The sequence below is a fragment of the Euprymna scolopes genome, chromosome 23 (genome assembly GCF_053919585.1).
Source record: "Euprymna scolopes isolate OS-2025 chromosome 23, ASM5391958v1, whole genome shotgun sequence".
Taxonomy (NCBI): Eukaryota; Metazoa; Mollusca; class Cephalopoda; order Sepiida; family Sepiolidae; genus Euprymna; species Euprymna scolopes.
In genome coordinates this window covers 98,940,343-98,963,058 of record NC_136504.1, presented here as the reverse complement: position 1 = coordinate 98,963,058, position 22,716 = coordinate 98,940,343, and the positions used below count along the sequence as shown (strand labels likewise).

The following is a 22,716-nucleotide window of genomic DNA, read 5'->3' as shown; positions in this document are numbered from 1 at the left end:
CTTACCGAATGGTAAACATTGACCTGCTTTCTCATATATTCCAACCGAGAGATCTTTTTAAGATTCTGACCACCCCTTTAAGTGCAATTGTTTGAATCTCTCTTGCAGTTGGTTCATCGGGTATATTTGCCAGGTCATTTAAAAAATTTTTTTTTCATGATTCCAGTTATACTCCTATTTGAGATCAGTGATATATTTTCATCTATTGTCTTAATAATAATAATAAGAATGATAATAATAATAATGATAATAATAATAATAATAATAATAATAATAATAATAATAATTATTATTATTATAATAGTAATAATTATAATTGGCCAAAGAGCTCAAAAGAATATGGGAGATGAAGAAAGTTCAGATAACACCAATAATAGTGAGAGCACTAGAAACAATCCCGAAAACTTTGGGAAAAGAATGGGAGAAATTGGAACCAGAGGGATGGCTTAGATGATATAACAGATAGCAATAATGAGAACAGCAGAAATATTGAGGAAAACTCTTGAATGCAGAGACTAATGAGCATGAGCTACGACGCTAGCTGGACACACAAAAACTTTTACAGAAGTAAAACACACGCACACACATACACACAAAAATGTCACATGAAATCTATAAAACTGAAACAGTATAATTTTACCCCCCCCCCAAAAAAAATACACACACAAAATAGTCAAGGAGGATTAAGGAGACACAAGGAGGATGAAAAGACAGAGGAGAGAAAGCATTAACCAGACCTTAATTGGGTGAGTACAAAGAGAACTGGGACCTTGGGAAGGCTTATTGCAACCCAAATCCCAGTGAAGACCAATGGTCGCTACCAATGAGAAATCAATGGTAAACAACTCTTACGATAATGCAAATTCATCTGCAATCTTATTGCAAGAGGTGGAGGAGTACTGGACATCTGGGGAGACGTTGTCACTCAGACTCCAGGGTACACCACAGATTGTTCTCATATAATAATAATAATAATAATAATAATAATAATAATAATAATAATAATAAATAATGAGGTATATCCATCAATCATTGTTATGAGATTTAATTACAAAAAACACGAAACAGGTATGATAAGACTATCTATCTACTTGCTTGATATTAACTTGCTTGTCCTATTCAAAATAAATAGAAAGAAAAAAAGAAAAGGAAGATCCCATGACCCTTCCAATGACAATCTGATCGTGACGTCACTTCCGCCAACTTCGGTGAATTATTTAGATGACAGCTTGCCTCACTTCCGGCATCAATCCTTACCATGTGTTTTTGTTTTAAGGGGAAAGACGTGTAGCTTGTTTTTTTTTCTTTCTTTTCTCTCCAGGATGTTCAAATCTCCTTTGAGACCAGTGATATATTTTCACAACATTCAGTGCTAGAAATCAACACGATGGCTGGAGGTTTGTACCGGTTTACCTTTATTTTTGTGATGATTGGTTAGCACTACCCCCCCCCCAAAAAAAAACAACAAAACGAAACAACTAAAAGTATAAATTTTAAATTGACATTTTAAAAAAAGTGTGTTAATACTATTTATTCATTTTGAAATTATTTTATATTTTAAAAAGTCTTTGATTTTCACAATTTTTTTTTTTTTTTACTTGTGCTGTTTATGGATCGTGCTATTACGTTATTATTTAAGAAGATGACTTAAGATGAGGAGTGGCTTTATTCTGCATTTCTTTGAAATCATAAATTGTTTCGGACATTGTCAGGACTGAGTCTGAGTTCTATATCGCTACTCTGGACTGACTGCGTAAGTACGGAAATTATTAATTTCCGTACTTACGTAGACACACAGATAATTTGAAATTATCTGTGTCTATTCGTTCCAAGTACACGTATTTACTCTTTATTTGACATTCAAAATTAGAAACCACCCGGCCTGGAGACTAGAAACTTGTTTTTCGATGTTTTTGTTTCAATATTTGTGTTAACCAATGGTCAAAAGCGATCATGTATGTTTTCAGCGTCCCAAATTCTGTTCAAAACAAAACCGCATCATTTTATGCGATTATTCGAGTTGTAAAAACATTGCGGTACGGCGCTGAAATAATAACGTTATTATTTAGAAAGCCTTTCTTAACATGAGGGGGGTATTTCGTAACGATTTTGTACTTTCACTTAATTTAATAAATGAGCAAAGTCTAGTATCTGTTCTGATACTACACTTCATCTTTTCTTTCTTTTTTTTTTTTTTTGGTCAATGAAGGATACTTATGCACTTATTATACCGCGGAATTTAAAAAAACAATTGTATTTTCAAGTTTTGCGGTGTTTTTATTGTTATTGTTACGGGGAAAGTACAGAATAGTTACAAAATACTCTCTCCCCTCATGTTATATATCAGAACTCAATATCATTTTTTTTGTATATGTATTTTTTTTTTTATTAAGTTTTAAATTTCACATATGTGATTTAACAATTGTTTATTTTTCTCACATTATTATTATTTTTTTTTTTTTAATTTTCTAATATTAAAGTTAGCATAAATAAATTGATATTAAATTAAAAATCTGGAATATTTGTTGACCGTGTTTTAAACCGTATAAAATGACGCGTCATTTAAAAAAAAAAAAAGAAAAAAAAAAGGGAGGCTGAAAACGTACACAACCGGTTAAATGAATGACTTAATAATAAAAAAACGGAGTGGTTATTTGTGAATCTTTTTCAAATAAATAAATTTAATTTTATTTCTTGATTTCTTTTTTTTTAAAAAGGAAAATATTTGTTTTTATTAATTTTTCTTTTAATTCATTAAAAATTTCCAATACTGTTTACAATAGTAGTAGCATCTTCAGACATAAAGATGGGAGAAATCGAGTTAGCTTCATCACAAATAAATGGAAATATAAAAAATCAATATTTAAAAACGAAAAATATTTTCATTGTTCATAAATTGAAAATTATCTTTTTTTTTTCTTTTTTTTAAATTTTAAAACGAAGATATTGTTATGGTATAGAAATGCAGTTTCCAGTTTATCTTAAAGAAAAAAAATATTGTTTTTTATTTAATTGAATAATTTCGATCAGTTCATTTTTTAATTAAAAATAGAATGTTTTCATTTTTTTTTCCTTTTTTTTTTTCTTCATGTAAAACGATTTCAGAGGAGAAAGCACCGTGCTGAAACAGTATTTATTTATAAATCCATTCTTAACATGGGGAGGGAAGAGTTTTTTTTTCAACTATTCTGTACTTTCACTTAACAATTGAATAAACAAAAATATCGTAAAAATTTAATTTAACTTGAAAATTCTGTAAAAAAAAAAATTAGGCTCTTGTGCATTTGTTACTATTTTTTAAAATAGTATTTCCCAGTTAAATTCAATTTTTACGATTTCTGTTTATTAAATTGTTAGGTCAAAGTGCAGAATAGTTACAAAACAACTCCCTGTTAAGAATGGCTTTCTAAATAATGTTATTATTTCAGCTCGGTAACAAGTACCAAAAATTACCTTCTAAGTCCCCATCATTTGTACTAGGTAATTAAGCAAAATTACTCTATTCGTGCTTTTATTTTCCTAGGTGTCATAAAATTATAACCAAGTTGAGTGAGTACTTGTGCAGTTTACTGACCGTGCTGACATAACATTGTTTAGGAAGCCGTTCTTAATATAAGGAGGCGGACTTTAACTATTCTGTGCTTTCACCTTACAATTTAATGAATAAAGGTAAAGGATGTCATAAAGGTCGTTTAGTTCTCTCTTACTGTTAGACACCAGGATCGAAAAGTGGGATTGAGAAGTCAGCAGCGCCCCCGAGGAGGGACAAAGGGACACTCTGCGCTGAAAAAAGTGCCTGGGCAGCCTCGTCGGCCTTCCCCAGCGGAGGTGCCTCAGGCGATTAGCAAAAAACAACCCCTTAGAGAAGGCACAAAATCCTAACACAGTCTGTGAACAACCACCATCATCTATTTATTTTAGGGTACTCATACAGATCCGTGCTGAAATAATAAAGTTATTTAAAAAGCCATTCTTAACATGGGGAGGGGGAGGGTGTTTTGTACCTATTCTGTACTTTAACCTTACAACTGAATAAAAAAAATCATAAAACTTTAATTAAACGTGGAAATACGATTTAAAAAATAGCGCGGATCACTCTCTGCATTAGCACCTATTTTAGTAAATTTACGATGACCACGAAACAAACACAAGTACCTTAATTTGGTTAAAATATTTTTTTTTTTCAATGTCAGCTATCTTAAAGCTGAATACTTCAACATAACCAGTTTATCATGTAAAAATTGCACAATCGTCTTAAATAATTCTTTCTAGCTGTATATACCCGGCGTTACCTGGGTGGAAGGCGGAGAGAAGATAATTCATAATAAATCGTATTTTACAATCATTTAATATAGGGTTAAAAAAACATTCGATTTAGTTTTCCATTATTTTATTTTTGATTTTTAATAATTAATAAATATAATTCTATAATATAATATATTTTATTAAAATTACGCAAAGGCGATAAACACGCACACGCGATCTTGTAGCGGTATGATATAGTTTTGTTTATATTGATACAAAAGATTGGAAATATTTCGTTAATTTATTTTCTTTTGTGGGTTTATTTTTTCTTTTGCTATAAAAACAAGTTTAAAAAATGTTCAATGTTCAAATAATATGAAGACGTTTTAAAATATGAATTCAGATTTTTTTTTTAAGTATAAATGAAAAAGGCGCTTCTCACACTATTGTGACGAAATTTTGTAGTCGATAAATGGAGTTTCAAATAAAAAAAAACAATGGTTTCAACTGATTTTTTTGTCAACTTTAATAAATTACAATGGTAGCTTCCAAATTATGCAGTCGAAATTACCTGAATATTACTGAATTATTAAAAAAAACCCAACTTTAATCGTGTTAGCGGGTGAAAAATTGCTGCCATCTTGTTTAAATCGAAACGGAAAATTACCTCTCATTTGAACTCTCCTGTGTCTTTACGATCGTTTTCATCAAATTCTATTTTTTATTTTCTTTAATAAATAAGTTTCTATCGTATCGATTTTCGTAATTTTTGGATATAATCATCTTAAAAATACGAGGTACCATTGTTTTCATGTGAAATTCAGTTTTACGATTTCCGAAATTTCGTCCCAAAGCGCAAGCGCCATAAATCTTTTTAAAGCATTTTAAAAGGTGCAAAACCAATATATAAATATCGAATTTGAGTTTCCTTTCTTCATCAATCTTATATTATTTATTTAAAAAAAAAAATATTATACAAAAATAAACTCGTGTAAACGAGAAAAATAATTTGATTATAATATTTTCAGAAACAAATTTAAAATTTCGCATTTTTTTTTTTTTTTTTTGTATGTCAGCTTAATTTTATTTTCTGGGTTGTATATGTTTTCTTAACAACAACAAAAAAAAATATATATATTCTATACCATTATTCGATTTGTTATTTAAAAACTGTATTCCAATTAATTTTGGATGCTGAAAACTTACAGATCGAATCTATTTTAAAATTAGAAATACTCGTATTTATTTTTGTAGTTCTTAAATTCCACAAAACAAGAAAAGAAAATATTTCGTCTCGCTCCGATGACATTTTTGTGGGATTGGCTTATTGAATCATATCATATTTCTTTTTCCGCTTCTCTTTTCTCTCGTTTGGTTTTTGTTTAAAATTAAAACGAATTTTATACACACGTGGGTGCTGGGTGTCATTTATTTGTTTATTTATTTTTTTTTTATTTGACATGCTTTTCAACGAATTGATATTTATACGAAAGTTCATGTTTACCTAAATGCTAGTTCAGAATAATTTTTTCCTTCACCAAATCGGTGCCCCTTCCCTTCCCCCCAGATTGGGAGCGATATATATATATATATATATATATATATATATATATATATATATATATATATATATATATATATATATATATTTTAAAATTTAATTATCCACGGACACGTGTTTCGTCGTTTACGACTCCTCAGCGTGGCTGAACCTACAGATGGCTATCCGACAGCACTCTACGTGTATTTCTTGTTTTCAAGTAAACATTGTTGCAGCTTGTGCGATTTACGGACCATATTATTTTGGGTGGAAGTGCAGTGCACTGGGGGAGCATCCGAAGACTAACCTTTAAGAAGTTGATTACGGGGAGATTGAAATAAGAAAATGTCTTTCAGAATAAACACCCCCAACCTCCCCATGTTAAGAACGGCTTTCGGAATAAACACCCCTTACAGGTTGGACAACCAGTGCACATTGACCACCAATGAATGCAATGCACTTTCACTATATTTTATTTATTCATATATTTAGATAAGATTTTCAAGTTAAATTAAATTTTTACAGTATTTTTAAAAATTAATTGTTAGGTTAAAGTATATAATAGCTGAAAAGAAGCCCCCTCCCCCTCTCCGTATTACGTATGTCTTTCAAAATAATAGCTGTTAATTCAGCATCGAACACACGAAACTACTTAGGCTTGTCATTTTTTCATACGTGAACGTAACGTACTTGTTTTTTTTATGAATATTATTTATTGAATTAATTAAATTAGTTTCTGTTTCGCGGACTGATTTGCTGCTGACAATGGTAACCGTTTCAATGATACGGGTCGATTAAAGAAATATGCCCCCCCCCCATCCTTTTTGTATTAGTCGAACTATTATTCCCATCTTTGGCGTTATATCGTGACCATCGTCATAGATGGCCTGTCAACTCAAAAATGACGTCATCGCCATAGGTCCTAGCAAGCAATAATCGATAGTCGATAATGAGCAGACATTTTTTTTTATAGAAAACGTTAGAAAACTTCAAAATTGGATTAAAAAAGATAAACATGATACTTTGTACTGAAACTCATCCAATATTAATAATAAAAAACGAATTGAAAGGGAGAAAAGTTGTTAAAAAATTTAAAAAGAAAAGGAATACGATTTGATTTGTATGTAACTGAAGTTTATTCCATAGAAATAAATAAAAATGAACAATAAATATTTTTTAAATAAAAAAAACAATATTTTAAAAATCAAAACTGAATAACGAACAATAAGTTAAAAATTTCAAACAAATGTTAGTATAAACAAAGCTACTAAGGCAGAAATATTTCAAACATTGAATATTAAAATTTTTCAAAAATCTGTTGTAGAATTTAATTAAAAGTTTGAATTTTTCTTTTTTTGATATTTTTTATTTTTTACTAATATTGTCATTCTCTTTGCGACAAAAATTGTTTATAAGGGAATTTGATGAACTCCATATCAGCATTTTTTCAATTTGCTGAATAGTGTGACCCTCATCACAGGAGTCAACATGAAATAATCGATTTTGATCAGGCTAATTTTCTCTGATGAATCGAATGTAAAAAAAGAATCGCATTTTGTAAGTTTATTTATAACTATATAATTATATAAGACAAAATTATTAGTTATATCATTTGGGTATAGCAGAGAACCTCTATTAATACCCTGAAAGTAGCTGTTTAATTCAGCTATTTCTTCAACAGCCTCTCTCCCGGATATTAAATTTTTGCAGCTATTGCATTTCAGTTTTTTGAAAACTGCTTGACAGCAATAACCTGCTAAGTATAATATAACAGGAAGTACTTCTTTGCATTGATTAACATCATCTTCTGTTACATCTATGTTAAATTTATAAACATGTAACTCTTGCTCCCTTGTCATTTCATCTCAGTTAGTTTCTTTTAAATTTTTCAATTCAATAGTTCGATTATTAATTGGTAAGTTCAATTTTAAAACTAACAACATTCTGAGTTTTTTTTTCACATTCATACACCTGACGTATCAATATATTATACTGATCTCCACTAAGTTGTCGATACTGGCCAAACCTTGCCTCAATGTTATCTGTCTGAAACTTTCCTGGTAATATATACACCATGTTCAGTACATTTATACAATATTTAGTTAATTCTAAAATTGCGTAAGTAGTATGGTGCAAAGCAGTATATGTTTCCTTTGTTAACTTACCAGTTTTTCCAGGAATGCTATTCCAAGTTTCTAACCAGTCACAGAACACATTTAGGAAACTATAATTATCAATATTTAATGTAAGTGGATTAGCATATTTATTACGAAGTCGACAACCTTTATACGGTGTTTTCACATTCAGTATTGTCCACCAAATATAAAATATTTGAATGTATTCTGCGATTTCTGCATAATTTGGCAAGCATTCCTGTTTTCCTAAGGTTAGCAAACCTTGAATAGTATAATCGTTGAAAATTTGCAAAACGAAATTAACATTTTGGCTTTCAAAAGTTGTCGGAGAAAGCTTTTGAATCAACTTATAGCAATATTTCACAAGTGATTGAGATTCTAGGGCATAAAGTTTATGTAAACTAGAAAATGGAGCATTTTGGATGTTATCTAATTCATGATTTCCATTATAAAAAAAACTTTGGGAACATCATGCATCTACGTTCATCTTTTTGGCCAAGCCAATTGTTTCTAATGCATTTTAATATATGCACTGAGTTGAATAAGAAGAAAAGAGGGCTAGACGTTCTAACTGGATGGCGATATACAATTGAAAGCTTTGATGGGCCTACAAAAGAAGGACATAGCTTTTTTATTTATTGCATAACATCATAAAGTTAAACCCTATATCTTCTAAGCCAATTATTACACGTTTAATTATGTCAAATAAGTTCTCAGCTAGATGACATTTAGTTAGCATAACATGCACAACATCCTTATATTGTGAGAATACACTGCTAAGCATAAAAGCACTTATGGCAGGTTCATTGCTGTTGTTAGCTAAGCCAACAATATTACAAACTTTATAATCAAGATAAGGTTTGAAATGTATTTCGGCAACAAGTAAATATACTGTGATGTCATTCTGCATTAGTAACTTGAATTTACTTTTAATATACATGAGAAAATTATCGTGTTGTTCAATGACAGAATCATAGAAGTTGATAAGGTTAATCTTCGAATGGTTGAATAGCATGGTAAAATTACATTTTTAGTGTCTCTTAACAGTCTGTACCCTCTAGGGGAGCATTTATATAATAAGGAAGAAAATACCATCATTTCACTCAAATAATTAACCTTATTCATTGTCATTATGTTAATTTGTTCATATATGAACTTAATGACATTAAAATATTTAAATGATTCCTGTTGCACTAATAGCAAAAATGATAAGATTAATTTTAATAAAGAACTTATATTAGTTTTCATTTCCTGTTCTTCGATGTCCATTTTTTTTCATGTTTTCCATCCAAATCTGCAGAGTATTTTCTTCTGTTACATGTTTAGGAATTCTATACTCCCTTATAGCACTCATTTCCACATCACTACAGAATACTCTAACGGCCAAGTCCGGTTCAATCATCATAGACATTTTTATTTTTGGGCATGGGCATCTCTTTATATGGCATATAATGATGGTATTGTCTAGCCTAATAGAAGTCCAAGTCTACCGCTCCAGAAGATATCTCTATAAACGTTAATTTTTTTTCTAAATCATCAATATTATAGAAAGTTCTACGTTTCCGTAACTCTAACTCGTCAGCAACACTTTCACATAATGCACGCTTAAGAGCAGAATTTTCTAAACGCATTTTCTTTGCGTTAGGAGACTCTCTAAAAGTGGTTGATGACGATAAATAGGAGGAACAGTTTGGTAATATTCGAGGAATAGCACCATCCTTAAGATAGGGATTTTCTAATTTAACACTAATTGTCTTTCCATGTCCTTTCATCAAATGCTGATGCCTCTCGCTATATGTCTTCAGGTCGAAAATGAAGTTCACATACCTAAACAAATAATTTAAAAGAAAATCGTACCATGTTTGACTTAATACAAAAAAAGAAAAAAGAAAATTACATGACAAAAAAACGATAAAATAAAAAAATAAGGTAAATGTGCAGAATTAGTCCACCCTCGAAGAATCCTTTTAAATTACCACTTTTATAGGTTTTCGGGGGTGCTGAAAACTACTCGTTTGCCGTAATTTTAAACGTTATTTTCGTTTACAGTTCCACTAGCAGTATCAGAATTTTGGGGGAATTTTTGACAACCCTAACACAAAACTGCAAATAACATATACAAAACTCGTAATTTCTCCGTTTAAAGTGGGTTGTTTATTTTCTTTATGGAATATACTTCCAAAATAAACTATTAACTATATTTTATCAGGCTAATTTTGATCAGGCTAATTTTGGCCCAACTCTCTTCCTGATCTACATCAATGATCTCCCTAAACACATACTTAAATCATTCGTTGACATCTATGCTGATGACACGACCATCTGCAGCAACACATCAAAGGCTGTAAATGACAAAGCTCTCTCTGATTCTCTCTCCTCTGATCTCGAACGAGTGGTTCAGTGGGGGAAGACGTGGCTGTTTACCTTTAATGCATCTGATCCAAACCAACGCTCTGATCCCCATCTGGCATCAATTGAAATGGATGGCTCTCGCCTAGGAGAAGCCCCATGTTTTGACAAGCTTCTGGGCTTGACCTTCACTCCTGATCTGAGATGGAACACGTACATCAAGTCTGTTGCCAAGGTCACTGGGAAGATGGTGGGATCCTTCTACCGCTCCAGAAGATATCTCACTACTGATGCAATTCTCTATCTATATAAAAGCCAAGTACGTCCAAGGATGGAGTACTGCTGCCATATCTGGGCAGGAGCTGCTAAAAACAGCCTATCCTGCCTTGACTTCGTGGCTTAGTGGGGAATGCCCTTTTCTCTTCCCTACAACCTCTCTCCCACAGAAGAGACGTTGCAATATCTCAAACATATTACCCTGCTATATTTAGATGGAGTAAAATCCTTTCTTTTTATTGCATTAATCCACTGGTAAATTATTTCCTTTTTTGGGGGAAATGAAAACACAGTAACTTTTGGTCCATTTTCGTAGTTACCCCGGCATTTTGGAACTATACATCTCGACGGCATGTTTAAATTTATTTAACCCTCCAAAACTTTAAACCAACTTCCGGTTTAGTCATGAGACACGTGACCAAATTTCAACAGACCGATGTTTATGACGTCACCAGACTAAATTATAGTCGTCGCTAGGCCATCATATTACGGTAGCCACGGTTATATCCCCCAAACGTTTCAGCCGATGATATCTTCAAGCTTATTTTATTTTATTTTTTTCGAACTCTGTAAAATTGGATTAAATTTTGAACTGAGCCTTTTGTTTAATCCATGGAGGTAGATTATTCTCATTCCGTCGATGTTTCCATGTTCGAAAAAGATGTACCTGGAGGTTACATCGGCTGAAACGCTGTGACAGAGTAGAAATGTTCATTTTTTTATTTTATTAACTATTATCATCTGTAATGATAGAACATTACCCTAGAATTGTTACCCAACGCTCTTCCCTGTTAGGCCATATGTTAAAATTAATTAAAAAAAAGTGTAAATCTCAATTTTAAGTGGAGAGGGTTTTAATCTACAACAATAAAAATATTTCAACTCAACCAATGAGAACAATCTACCCCCGTGGATTAAATAAAGAGTTCGGTTTGAAATTCCGTCCAAATTTCCATGTTTGGAAAAGAGTGGCTGAAGGTTATACCGGCCGAAATCCTAACCCCCTCCCTCCCATCATGCGAAACCGATTTCCTGTTTCTCTATTTCATAAGCGTGATGAAGCGAAGACCTTGTTCGCATAAACATTTTCTTTTTCTTTTCTTTTTTTGGAAAAAAAAACTCCAAAAAAAACAACAAACAAAAAAAAACAGTATTCAGCAAAAAAAAAAAAAAAAAAAAAATACCTCTTTTAGGCGATTATGTATTATCTTCAAAACTTTGAGAGAAAAAAAAAAACAGTAACAGGTATTTGAGAAATTAGAATAGGGGATCAGTTTTGCATATACACTTATTTTAACGTAAAATGAGCACCGATTTTTCAGTCCATTCTATCGTTCTAGAGTAGTTACCCCCTCCCCTTCCATTTTTACTATGGGACATAAATTCTGTGCATTTGGGTGGCAGTTCGACTTTTCTTTTCAGTTTATTACATGTGGTTTTATAAGCATTTTTGGTAATTTAAAAATTGGTTTGGATATATCAGATAGGAGGAACAACAGCAAAGAATTAAAAAGAAATCTCGGCGCTCCTACACTATAGGGACGAAATTTCGGAGACCGTAATAATGAATTTCACATGAAAACCATGGTATCTACGTATTCCTCATATTTTTAAGATAATTATGTCCAAAAATTACGAAAATCGATAAGGTAGAAAATTATTTATTAAAGAAAAAAAAAAAATAGAATTTGATGAAAACGATCGAAAGACACAGAGTTCAAAAGGAAGGTAATTTTCCATTCCGATTTAAACAAGATGGCTGCAATTTTTAACCTGCTAAGACAATTAAAGTTGTTTTCTTTAATAATTCAATAATATCCAGTAATTCTGACTGCATAATTTGAAAGTTACCACTGTAACTAAGAATTGACAAAAAAAAAAAAAATCAGCTTAAACCATTGTTTTTTTTATCTGAAAACGCCATTTATTGACTACAAAATCTCGTCCTAATTCTGTAGAAGTGCCGAAATCTCTGCAACAATGCTATTGAGCTTAGTATTTATCTAAAAGGAGAAATTCAATAATATTGAACTCGGCTTTTTTGACCATTAACTGCCATTGATTGATTTTCTGGTACACTGGTTCTGCTCCTTGGGAAACCACCCTTCTAGGTATTGCCTTTTGCTTTCGAGAGCAGTGCAGGTCTGCAGGTATTAACTGCCTCGACTCCCTTATTAGGAGGGAGGGTTGGTTTATCGCTATAGGTACATCTATGAAGGAAAAACTGATGGGTCTGATTTAGGCAGGTAGACTCCCTTTTTTTTTTTTTATTGGCTTACTCCACATTAACCTTGTGTTACATCCGATCCTCTTGGAGGAAGGAGTAAATCAAACTTGTTTAGATCCGTTACTCTTATGGATTCCAGCCAGTTACGTTGGTTTGAGGTTCATCACAAAAGCATCATCCTCATAGCTTAGAGCTTTCGTGAATGATTAACTGCTTTGTTAGGATGAGGCATGGTTTAGCTTGTATTCTCATAGGCTTACCTCCTCCTTGGGGAAAGGGGTTGGTTTGTTACTGGCAACAGGCATGCTCTTGTCTATTTTTGAATACCTATTTACTATGCCTCCCCCACGGGACAGAGTTAGACACCAGGGTCATCTGTGCGTGGCCTATCATTGTTATTGTTCCTATATACAATGTCTCCCTACGGGACAGAGTTAGACACCAGGGTCGTTTTTTAACGTGGAGAAAAGGTACAAAAATAAAAATTGTCTCAGTCGTGAAGGATTTCTCCTCCACCGAAAGAGAACAAGAAAATGAAGTGCAGCATCTGAAGAACAGATACTACACTTTGATCTTGTTTATATATTTTATTGAGAAAGAAAAAATTGAACATAAAAAACGTACAAAAAATTCAATTCAACAAAATTAGGCACAAGGCCCTACAAGAAATTGGGAGGGGGAGGGTACAGGGTCTTTTTGACTATGTAACAGATGAGACTTTGAAGTCTTACTCTTGACTGGCAACATTTACCAAAATACCTCAATCACTCTGTGGATCCTAATCTAACTAATAACCCCAGCGTTCAATGTAAAATTTAACTATGTACAATTTGTATATTCATTTCTGTGTGTTGTGTGTGCATTTTTTTTTTTTTTTTTTTTTTTTTTTTTTGTGTGTGTATGTGTGAGAAAATAAAGTTCGATTTCATTAGAAAGAGTTCTTGAATTAATTGGCATAAAATGTTCGTGGAGTGGGAAAAAACTAATGAAAATGTTCATTTCAAAAAAAAAAAAAAAAAAAAAAAAACTACTAATGTGTTGTTAGTAAGACCCCCCTGTACTATTCTATGTGGCTAGATCCCCCACTGTTTTCCGGGGAACCGAAAACAAGCAGAGCATCCCTAATGGGGTTTGGGGAAGTGGCCTTAATGGAGGTGGGAGAAAATAAAGCAACGGATGGAGGGGGTAGGAAGGTGACCTCTGAGTAGGGGGATGACCGGGGGCATCAGAAAATAAAGATGAGGAGCAGGGGGGTTGGGCAGACTCAGAGGTTCTCTAATACCAAAAAATAAAATCAGGAACAGGATCTCATTTGTACCACCAGTCAAGAGTTACTTTACTGAACTTATAATGCTAACCTAGGTGGGATGGGTTCCGTAGGACCCAGTACCGCCCATGCCATGCCTAAGGAGGGAACACGTATTGAAACTTGGCTCCTCGACGGATGCACAAACTAGTGCTGTGCACCCACCTCTTGTCAAATTCCACTCTAGGCAACCTCTTCCAATCGCATCTGATCTTTACTTTAAGCAAATGTTTAAAGTAAACGATCAGATCCCGATCAGGAACAGATGTCCCTTCATGGACCAACTTGAGGCGCGCGATCCAAATGGTCATGCGCGCTACTGCTAGGATCGCCAGGAAAACCAAACTTTCCTCCCTGGGGAACGGCGGCTCCATGTTGTACACAAAAGTTCCTACGTCGAGATCGAGCAGACACTCGGCATCGATGCGAGCTGTCACCCCCTCGACGTACCTTAATAGGGGCTGTATCCGGCTGCAACTAAAAAACGCGTGCTCGATTGTTTCGGGCTCGCGTTCGTCACAGCACGGACAGAAGCGACTGGTATGTTCTTTATACCGGAAAAGTACGTCGAAGAGGGGCAGTGCATTTCGGACCAGTCGCCAAGTCAGGGAGAATTCCGAGTTATTCAGAACCTCCCGTCCCGGCGCCCAACGCCATTGAGAACGGACAACCTCCATCGACCATCCCATCCGCCTACAAAGTGGATCCTTTGCGGTCCCCTCCACTAAATCCCGATACAGTTTCTTCCTTGGCTGATCGAGGACATTGGTCCCCGGCAAAGCTCTAAGAGCGGTTCGGCATTCGGAGAAGAACTTGGACTCCCCCTTCGGTCTACGACGACCTTCTACCGAAGGGTTGGGTTTGAGATTGGGAAACGAGTTCTCAACCACAGGGACCCAAGGAGCGTCTCCTTCAAGCGAACGACCCAGGAAAGCCAATCTCTCGGCGTTTCTATGACACAAGAGACTGGGCTGACCCAGGCCTCCCTCGCTCGGATTTTGAACACAGACCTCTCTGCAGACATAATGCTTACCCTCGTTCCACAAAAGTGAATCGAGGCGCCCTTGTAAGCGGGTTAGTCGTTCTGCAGGGAGAGGAAGTACAGACAAACGGTAAAGGATGAGCGGAAAGACGTATGTAGCACACGCCTCCGCCCGACCCTTCAAGGACAATTTCCTTCCAATCCAAGTCTTTACTGACGATTTGACCTTAGACTGTACTTCCGACCAATTCTTTTCCAGCTGAAGTCCCGGTCCAAACCAGACACCGAGAATGCGGACCGGTCCATCGGTCCAGCTGAAAATACCTGGAAGCGAGTTTACCCCGGTCCAGGCCCCCAACCGCAGGCCAACAGACTTGCTACGGTTGAAGATGGCCCCTGTTACTTCTTCGTATCGAGCGAGCGCCTCGACCACCGCTTGAACGTCCGTGAGGCAAGACACGAACACGGTGACGTCATCGGCGAACGCGGAAACCCTGGCTCGTGTGCCTCCAGGGAGAGCTATTCCGCGCAGGACTGGTGTAGCCGCCTCGTCCCTTAACTTGCGAAGGAGGGGTTCCAACGCCAGGACATACAACAGAGGCGACAGCGGACAACCCTGTCGCACCGACCGAGAGACAGCGAATGACTCCGACAGCTTACCGTTGATCTGCACCGCTACCGTCGGCCTGTCATACAGAACAAAGATCCACTTGCGGAAGTCCGGATTAAATCCGGCAGCCTCTAGCACAGATCCTAGGAACCGATGGTCGACCCTATCGAATGCCTTGGACTGATCCAAACTGATCAGCGCGGTTTCGGCGTCGTCTTCTGTATGATCGAGCGTATCAAGTGCAAATTGTCTTGAATTGATCTCCCCTTCACAGCATAAGTCTGGTCCGGTTCGATCAAGTCAGTGATGACAACCTGCAAGCGATTCGCAAGAATCTTTGCCAAAATCTTTAACTCTGTGTTTAGCAGAGTCAAGGGCCTAAAATCATCAAAGTTTTCCCTCCCACCATGCCGTTGACCTTTCCTCAGCAATGTGATCACACCCTTGGTCACCTGTCCAGGGATGGAACCCTGGGCAAACCAATGGTTGAACATATCCTTCAGAATAGGGACCAACATGGGCGACAGCCTCAAGTAAAACTCGTAGGGTAAACCATCAAGCCCCGGGGATTTGTTATAGCCGACCTGCTTCAACGCAGTAATGACCTCATGTTCAGTAATAAGACCATCACAGCTAGCCGCCCGAGCCGCCGTGAGGCGGGGCGAGTCAGCCAAATAGCTGCCAAACTCATCAACCCTGAGTCCGGGTAGTTGGGTGAAGCGCACCGATAGATGCTCCCGAAACCCCTCGCAGATCTCCCGAGTCGATACTAAGGGGTGTCCTTCCAGGTTATGTACTTTACGAATGTACCCATCTGAACCGCGCCTTAAAGCAGCCTTACGCTCAACAGCGTCAACATTCACAGCCTCATTAGAAACTTTCTTTAACCTAGCCCTAACTACTTGACCTTCATACCGCTCGCTAGCCAAGCGGTTGAGATCTTGTTTAGCTAGTGCTAACTCTAGGGGGTCCCCCCCCCTCCACCGCCCGGGTCAGCTTATCCTCTAAACGCTTCTTTGCCTTAGCCTTATCTATCGCGAGGCGTTGGCTATACTGGACAGAGAAGCGCCTAATTTTGGCCTTGAGACTAACCCACCACTTACTCCCTGTAACCGCCCCCACTAAAGCCCGCTGAATTAGCTCAGTGACCTTCAACCGGTAGTCCTCCAGCTCCAACAAGGTGCTGTTGAACTTCCAGTATCCGGCCAGTTTAGGCCTAGCACTTAAGCTCAAACGGGCCATAACAAGTTTATGGTCCGAGTGTCCTAGCAAGTGGAACGTGGGGCAAGATAGGAAGTCTACATCGCCTCTTCTAACTAACATCCGATCCAAGTAAGTGCTTGGATGGGAAGGCACTACAGGATGCCACGTCCACATCTCCCGCCCCGGATGATCCAGACGAAATCTGTCGACGAGATCGCACGAGGCCATCAGGTCAGACAGACTGCTGTCACACCACGCCGACCCGCTAGTCCCCCCGACCTTATCTATTTTGGGATCAAGGATTGCATTCCAATCCCCCATTAAAACTAACCGTTCCGGATCCACTAAGAAGCCCTCCAACCGTCGAAAAAAGGTTGCCCTCTCTACAGCAGCATTGGGAGCATAAACAGCAACAATCCGAAAAACACTACAATTAACAGCAACATCAACAACAAGCGCCCGCCCGTCCTCGCCTGCGTGAACAACATTCACCGACGCTGACAGGGTGCGACTCACTAGCAAGGAGATTCCACGACTATAGGTATTGCCATATGCTGAGTAGACATCGTAATCGTTTACCAGCACCTGACAATCCGCGTCACAAACAAAGTGGGTCTCCTGGATAGCGGCAATATCTACCTTGAGGGACACCAAGTCTCTCACAACGCGCGAGGCCTTGCTTCGACACCTGATGCCCCTCACATTCAATGTAGCCAAGTTCAAAGACATGATCACTTACCTCAAGCACTGTCACAGACGGGTCTGAAATCCTGGGCAGTGAGGACATGGCAGGCCTGGCCAAGGCTGCCGGTAAGTAAATCCGATGAAGGTGATCCATCCTTGGCCACGCCCCCCACGTCCAGGGGGAAGGTTAGTTTGAGTGCCCTGTATAGCGATGGGTGTACATACATGGGGATTCTACCCTCACATTTAAAGAAAATGTTGGTCAGTGAAGGATGGTCCCTATCCACCAGCTGCTGGCCTGGGATCGCATTCTTCGCTGCCTTAATCATTGCCCACATTCCTCCAGTCCTACCGTCCTTGTTGACCCTAACGAAAGTGGTCAACAAGGGAGCGTCCTTGAATTTAGTGGGGTCTGTTACTAGGTCTCCACCGACTTTTTCAAAGTTTTTGAGTTTATTGTACCGGACCTTCTGTTGTCCTTTAAGGTCCGGAGCCGGTTGGAGAGGGTCTGTTTCACAAATCCTGCTTCCTGGCAGGAAGGGGAGCTTTTTGGTCCGTTCAGTGCGGACTTTGGGAGTGGGGGAGGGGACCTCTTTTGGTTGATGGGGAGGCTGAGCGCTTGGGGAGGGGGTAGCCTGCTCGTTTTCTTCTTTTTGGCTCCTGTCACGGGATGAGGGGCGGGAAGAGTTTCTTGGGGCCTTTATAGGAGAGGGGGAAGGTTGTTCGGGTTGCTGGGGTGTTGGGATCACAGGGGGCTCATCCTGTGTTGTTGTTGCGAGGGAGTCCTTCTCAGTCTCAGTGGGGGTAGGAGGGTTTGCGCGTGTCTTGCGGCTTTTCCTCCTCCTGGCCCTCCTGATCTCTGTTGCGCTCAGGGCCATAGAGACTGTTGTTGTCTCTTCCTCTGCCTCTGACGCGGCCTCCTCCTCAGATTCTGGTAGTTTCCTCTTGTTTGAGGAGGAGGGTGTCTGTGTGTCCATTTTCTCCGTCTCGCTCTTCGGTTGTTCTTGGTCTTGGGTGACTGTCTGCAAGGATGGCTGTTTGTTGATCTTGCCTTTCTTTACGACCGTCACCCAGCCTGTCGGTGCCTCTGGAGGATTTGCGGCCGGCGCGGGAGCAGCGGCTTGATTTGTTGTCACGCTTGTTCCCGCCGCTTTTGTGGGCTTCTTCCCTCCATTCCTCTTTGGACAGTCCTTCGCCATACGCCCTTGTTGTGTGCACAGCCAGCAATGAGGCCTCCTTCCTTCCACTATAAGGGAGAGTGTCCACTCTCCGAACTTGAGTGTGGCTGGGATGGCGTAGAATCCAGCCTTGTCCAGGACCATCTGTACTTTGTAGTCCCCGGTCATGATGTTTCTTAATCCGCGGACCGGGGTGACTTCCTCTACGTCTCCATACTGGCTTAGGATAGCCCCCAGTTGTTTGGCCTCCATATAGCAGGGGACGTTTAGAGCAGAAACATTTGCTCTCCTCTTGTTCATATAGATGGGTTGGAGCTTTATGTTCCTGCTCTGATGGCAGGTCCTGGACAGCCTGACTGCGTCTTCGGAGGTGGGGAGCAGAACATCCCACTGTGCGTAACTCCTTCTACAGATGTAGTTGGCGGGAATGTTCTGCTCCAGCAACACGTTCATCATGGTGTCCTTGTTGACGCCCGTCAGACCCCTTGTCTTGGTGTCTGAAGTTATCAGCGAGAGCACTCTTTTCTCCAGAACTTCCACTTGACCCGGGAGGGGTTGGATGTTGTTCCCCTGGGTATACTCCTTGTAAGTGGAGTCGAAGAGTGCTCTGTAGTCTTCGGGCGTCAACTTCCCTTGCTGCTCTTTGGGGCCCCATGCCGGTCCTCCATCCTGGTGGGTGTCAGCTGGACTCAGGTTGGGGGGCGTAGCTGGTGTTGTGGGGCTCTCTCTTGTTATGGGCATTTTTGGCTTCGGAACTGGGCCGTTACCAGGCAAAGTAGGCCATTGTGTCCTTGGCGTTGTTTCGTCCTGGCTTGGTTTGCTCTCCGGGCCGCTCCCCTTTCTTATTTTCTTCCTTTGCTGGGTGGCTGTCCCCTTGGGGGATGGAGGTGTCTCCCCTTCTGGTGCCGTGTTCCCAGCTGGAGCCTTGGTGGGTACTGTCAAGGGTGTCTCTCCTTCCAGCTTGCTTTTGTTACCACTGGCCGGAGAGTCACCCCTTTTCCGTATTTGGTCCTCTTGGGGAGTGTTGGGGGGCCAATCACTGTCTTCCCCGCCGAATAGTGAGCAGATGGAGGCTATTACATCTTCGTCCAGCGCCTCGGTTTGGTCCGCGGTGCTGTTTTCCTCCTTTTCTGTTGGGGAGTCGCCCTTTGGGGGAGCGGGGGATGGGTTCCCCGGTCTTCCTCCCTTGGTTCTGCCGTCCTGGGGTGCAGCTGGTTGGCTGGGTTCTGCACTTTCCCCAGCTAGTGAGTTAACGGCAGCTTTTTCCGCTGGGTTGCCCTCGTGGGGAGCGGTTGCAGGTGCTTTTTGGGGGGACGCCGCGGGCTGCGGCCCTACCCTCCCGCTTTCTTCCAAGGTCGCCGCGCGCCGGGGCCCTACCTTGTTTCCTGGCGCCGTCTCGCCGGGAGATGCATCAGCTCCCTCACATAGGGAGTCGTTAGCAGTTGAGATGCTGCGCATTTGGGGTGACGTACCCCTCCTGCCTGGCATCGTGGCGGTTGCACTGGCCGCTGGCGCGGACCAAAGTGTAGTGGGGGAAAAGAAAACCCAGGGGAATGGAGGGGGAGGAGGGGGAGGAGCGGACTTTGAAGAAATTAGAGTTTTTGACTTCCCCTCACGGGGATGTCGGGTTAGCAGCTCAGATCCCCCCGCGAGGGGGGAGAGCAGAGAAGAAAGACGCAGTGGGTGCTAGCGGGTCAGAGTGCCGCGTCGCAATTAAGAGAGAGAGGGGATAGGCATCCCTGCCCACAGAGGGGAGCAGAAACGAAGCACCCGCCCTACCCCACGTCACCCTACCCACTAACTTACCCCAACGGAAGCGAGAAAGAGAACCCTGTCTGCTCGATCCACTGGGAGAGCAGCGAAGATAGACAAAGTTTGGGCCTGGCAGGTCAGAGTGCTGCTCAGGCAATTAAGTGTTGAGAAATTAGACCATCCCAGTCTCGAGAAGTGAGACCGAAACGAAGAAAAAACAACATGCAAAAACAACAAATGAAAAAAGCAGGTCTCAACTACCAGCGATAGTGGTGTTGGTCCCGAGATTCCAGTCTCCCAAAAGAGGGGATCGGTTTCCGGGTCCAAGCTCCCACAAATGTGGAGTCGGTCCTCTAGGTCCTGACTCCCCAAAGGAGGGGGTCGGTCCTTGCTAACAAAAGTTAGTAAGAAAAAACACCTTAACCTAGCCCGAAAGCCCGGTGGTGGGTCAAGTTTAGTAACTGAGGGAACAGATGGTATTTATTTGCTCCCCCACCGAGCAAATTAGGCACAAGGCCGATTTTTAATGTGAGGAGTGAAGGGAGGGGGAAGGGAAAAGGGGACCAGCTCCCGAGAGGTGGGAAATGGGAGCTGGTTAATGGTCAGGCATGTGGGGTTGCCCCCACATCTGGTCTTTGCTAGTCATAGCTAGTCATAGCCTGCAGCATCTGCCGGAACAGATGGTATTTATTTGCTCCCCCACTGAGCAAATTAGGCACAAGGCCGTTTTTAATGTGAGGTAAAAACCAGCTCCCCTAAAAGGGGTCACTCTGGTTACCAAAAATAATAATTGTCCCAGTATAGAGGGTTTCCCCTCCATTGACTGGTACAAATTATCTTAAGTGCAGTATCTGCCGGAACAGATGGTATTTATTTGCTCCCCCACCGAGCAAATTAGGCACAAGGCCAATTTTTAATGTGAGGAGTGAAGGGAGGGGGAAGGGAAAAGGGGACCAGCTCCCGAGAGGTGGGAAATGGGAGCTGGTTAAAGGTCAGGCATGTGGGGTTGCCCCCACATCTGGTCTTTGCTAGTCATAGCTAGTCATAGCTTGCAGTATCTGCCGGAACAGATACTACACTTTGATCTTGACCAAAAGGCCAAGAATTAGAATACCCCCCTCAGAGCTGTTGAATCTCCTTGCCCCCACATTAAACTTCATACAGCATCATTATTCTCATTTATTTTGTAAAACGTTTTCAAAACTGAAATAAATCTTTAAGAGAATTCAGAGTTAGCTATAATATAAAGGGCAGTTACATGTTTGTGTCTGTATATACTAAGGGCAGTTACATGTTTGTGTCTATATATACTAGTATATATAATAAATATATACTATATACTATATAGTAGTATATATATTGTATATACTATATACTATATAGTAGTATATATATTGTGACGTCAGAGCAAAGCGAACATTCAGTCTCTCTACTTACTCTCTATCAATATTTCGCTATCTCTCTCTCTTCCTAAGACCTAAGCAGCCAGACAACCCCCTTTCTCTGTAAATGATGTGGCGTGGCAGTCACTTGGCTGAGGGAAGTGGGGCAGAGGTTGGGTGTGAATATCGCCGTAACGAGCGGAAATACGTCGTCACGGCAACAAGACAGCGAACATTTTTGGCGGGAAAAGCAGACCACGAGGGATTTGAAAATAAGAAATAAACAGTTGGTGAAAAGAAGCGATACAGCCCGGTGTATAAACATTATCCCCGAGAATCGAACCTCATCGAAGATTGAGATTTGAATCAATTGAATTGCGGATTATTATTCAAATACGATTGTATTGTCGATTGAACTCAACACTTATTCTGATTGAGATTTGAATTAATTAAATTGCGGATTATTATTCAAATACAATCGTATTGCCGATTGAACTCACATATATTCTTCTTTGGAACTAAGATTCGAGGAAGAGATAGACTTTCGCCATCTCAACTTTTTTCTTGGATATAGTGTTTGTGAACTTATGATCCGTGTTTACCCTAACTAACAAAACAGCTAAGTTTGGCCTATCTCATGCCAATATCTTTTCTTAGCCACAAACTTTTACACATATTATATCGTAATTGCATGTCGCATACATCTGGCAAACATCCCCAAAGATACGTCTATCTCACTCATTGTTTTTATCGGAGCTATTGTTCCATTCCCCTTAATGATATATTTCGCTGGTTGATCCGACATCCAACAATTAACCGAAAATAAGTATGAGACATTGGATATAAA

The 22,716-nt window shown here is 39.4% G+C and overlaps 1 protein-coding gene across 1 annotated transcript in view; it reads left to right on the top strand.

Annotated features, from left to right (window-relative positions):
• Positions 1–1,210: 1,210 nt before the first annotated feature.
• The window catches only part of LOC145246054 (uncharacterized), a 137,779-nt gene continuing 116,273 nt past the window's right edge, over positions 1,211–22,716 (top strand). Inside the window, exon 1 of the mRNA XM_080107897.1 lies at positions 1,211–1,397. Within this exon, the coding sequence (XP_079964023.1) occupies positions 1,388–1,397 (10 nt within the window). The 5' untranslated portion in view covers positions 1,211–1,387. The remainder of the gene's footprint in view (positions 1,398–22,716) is intronic.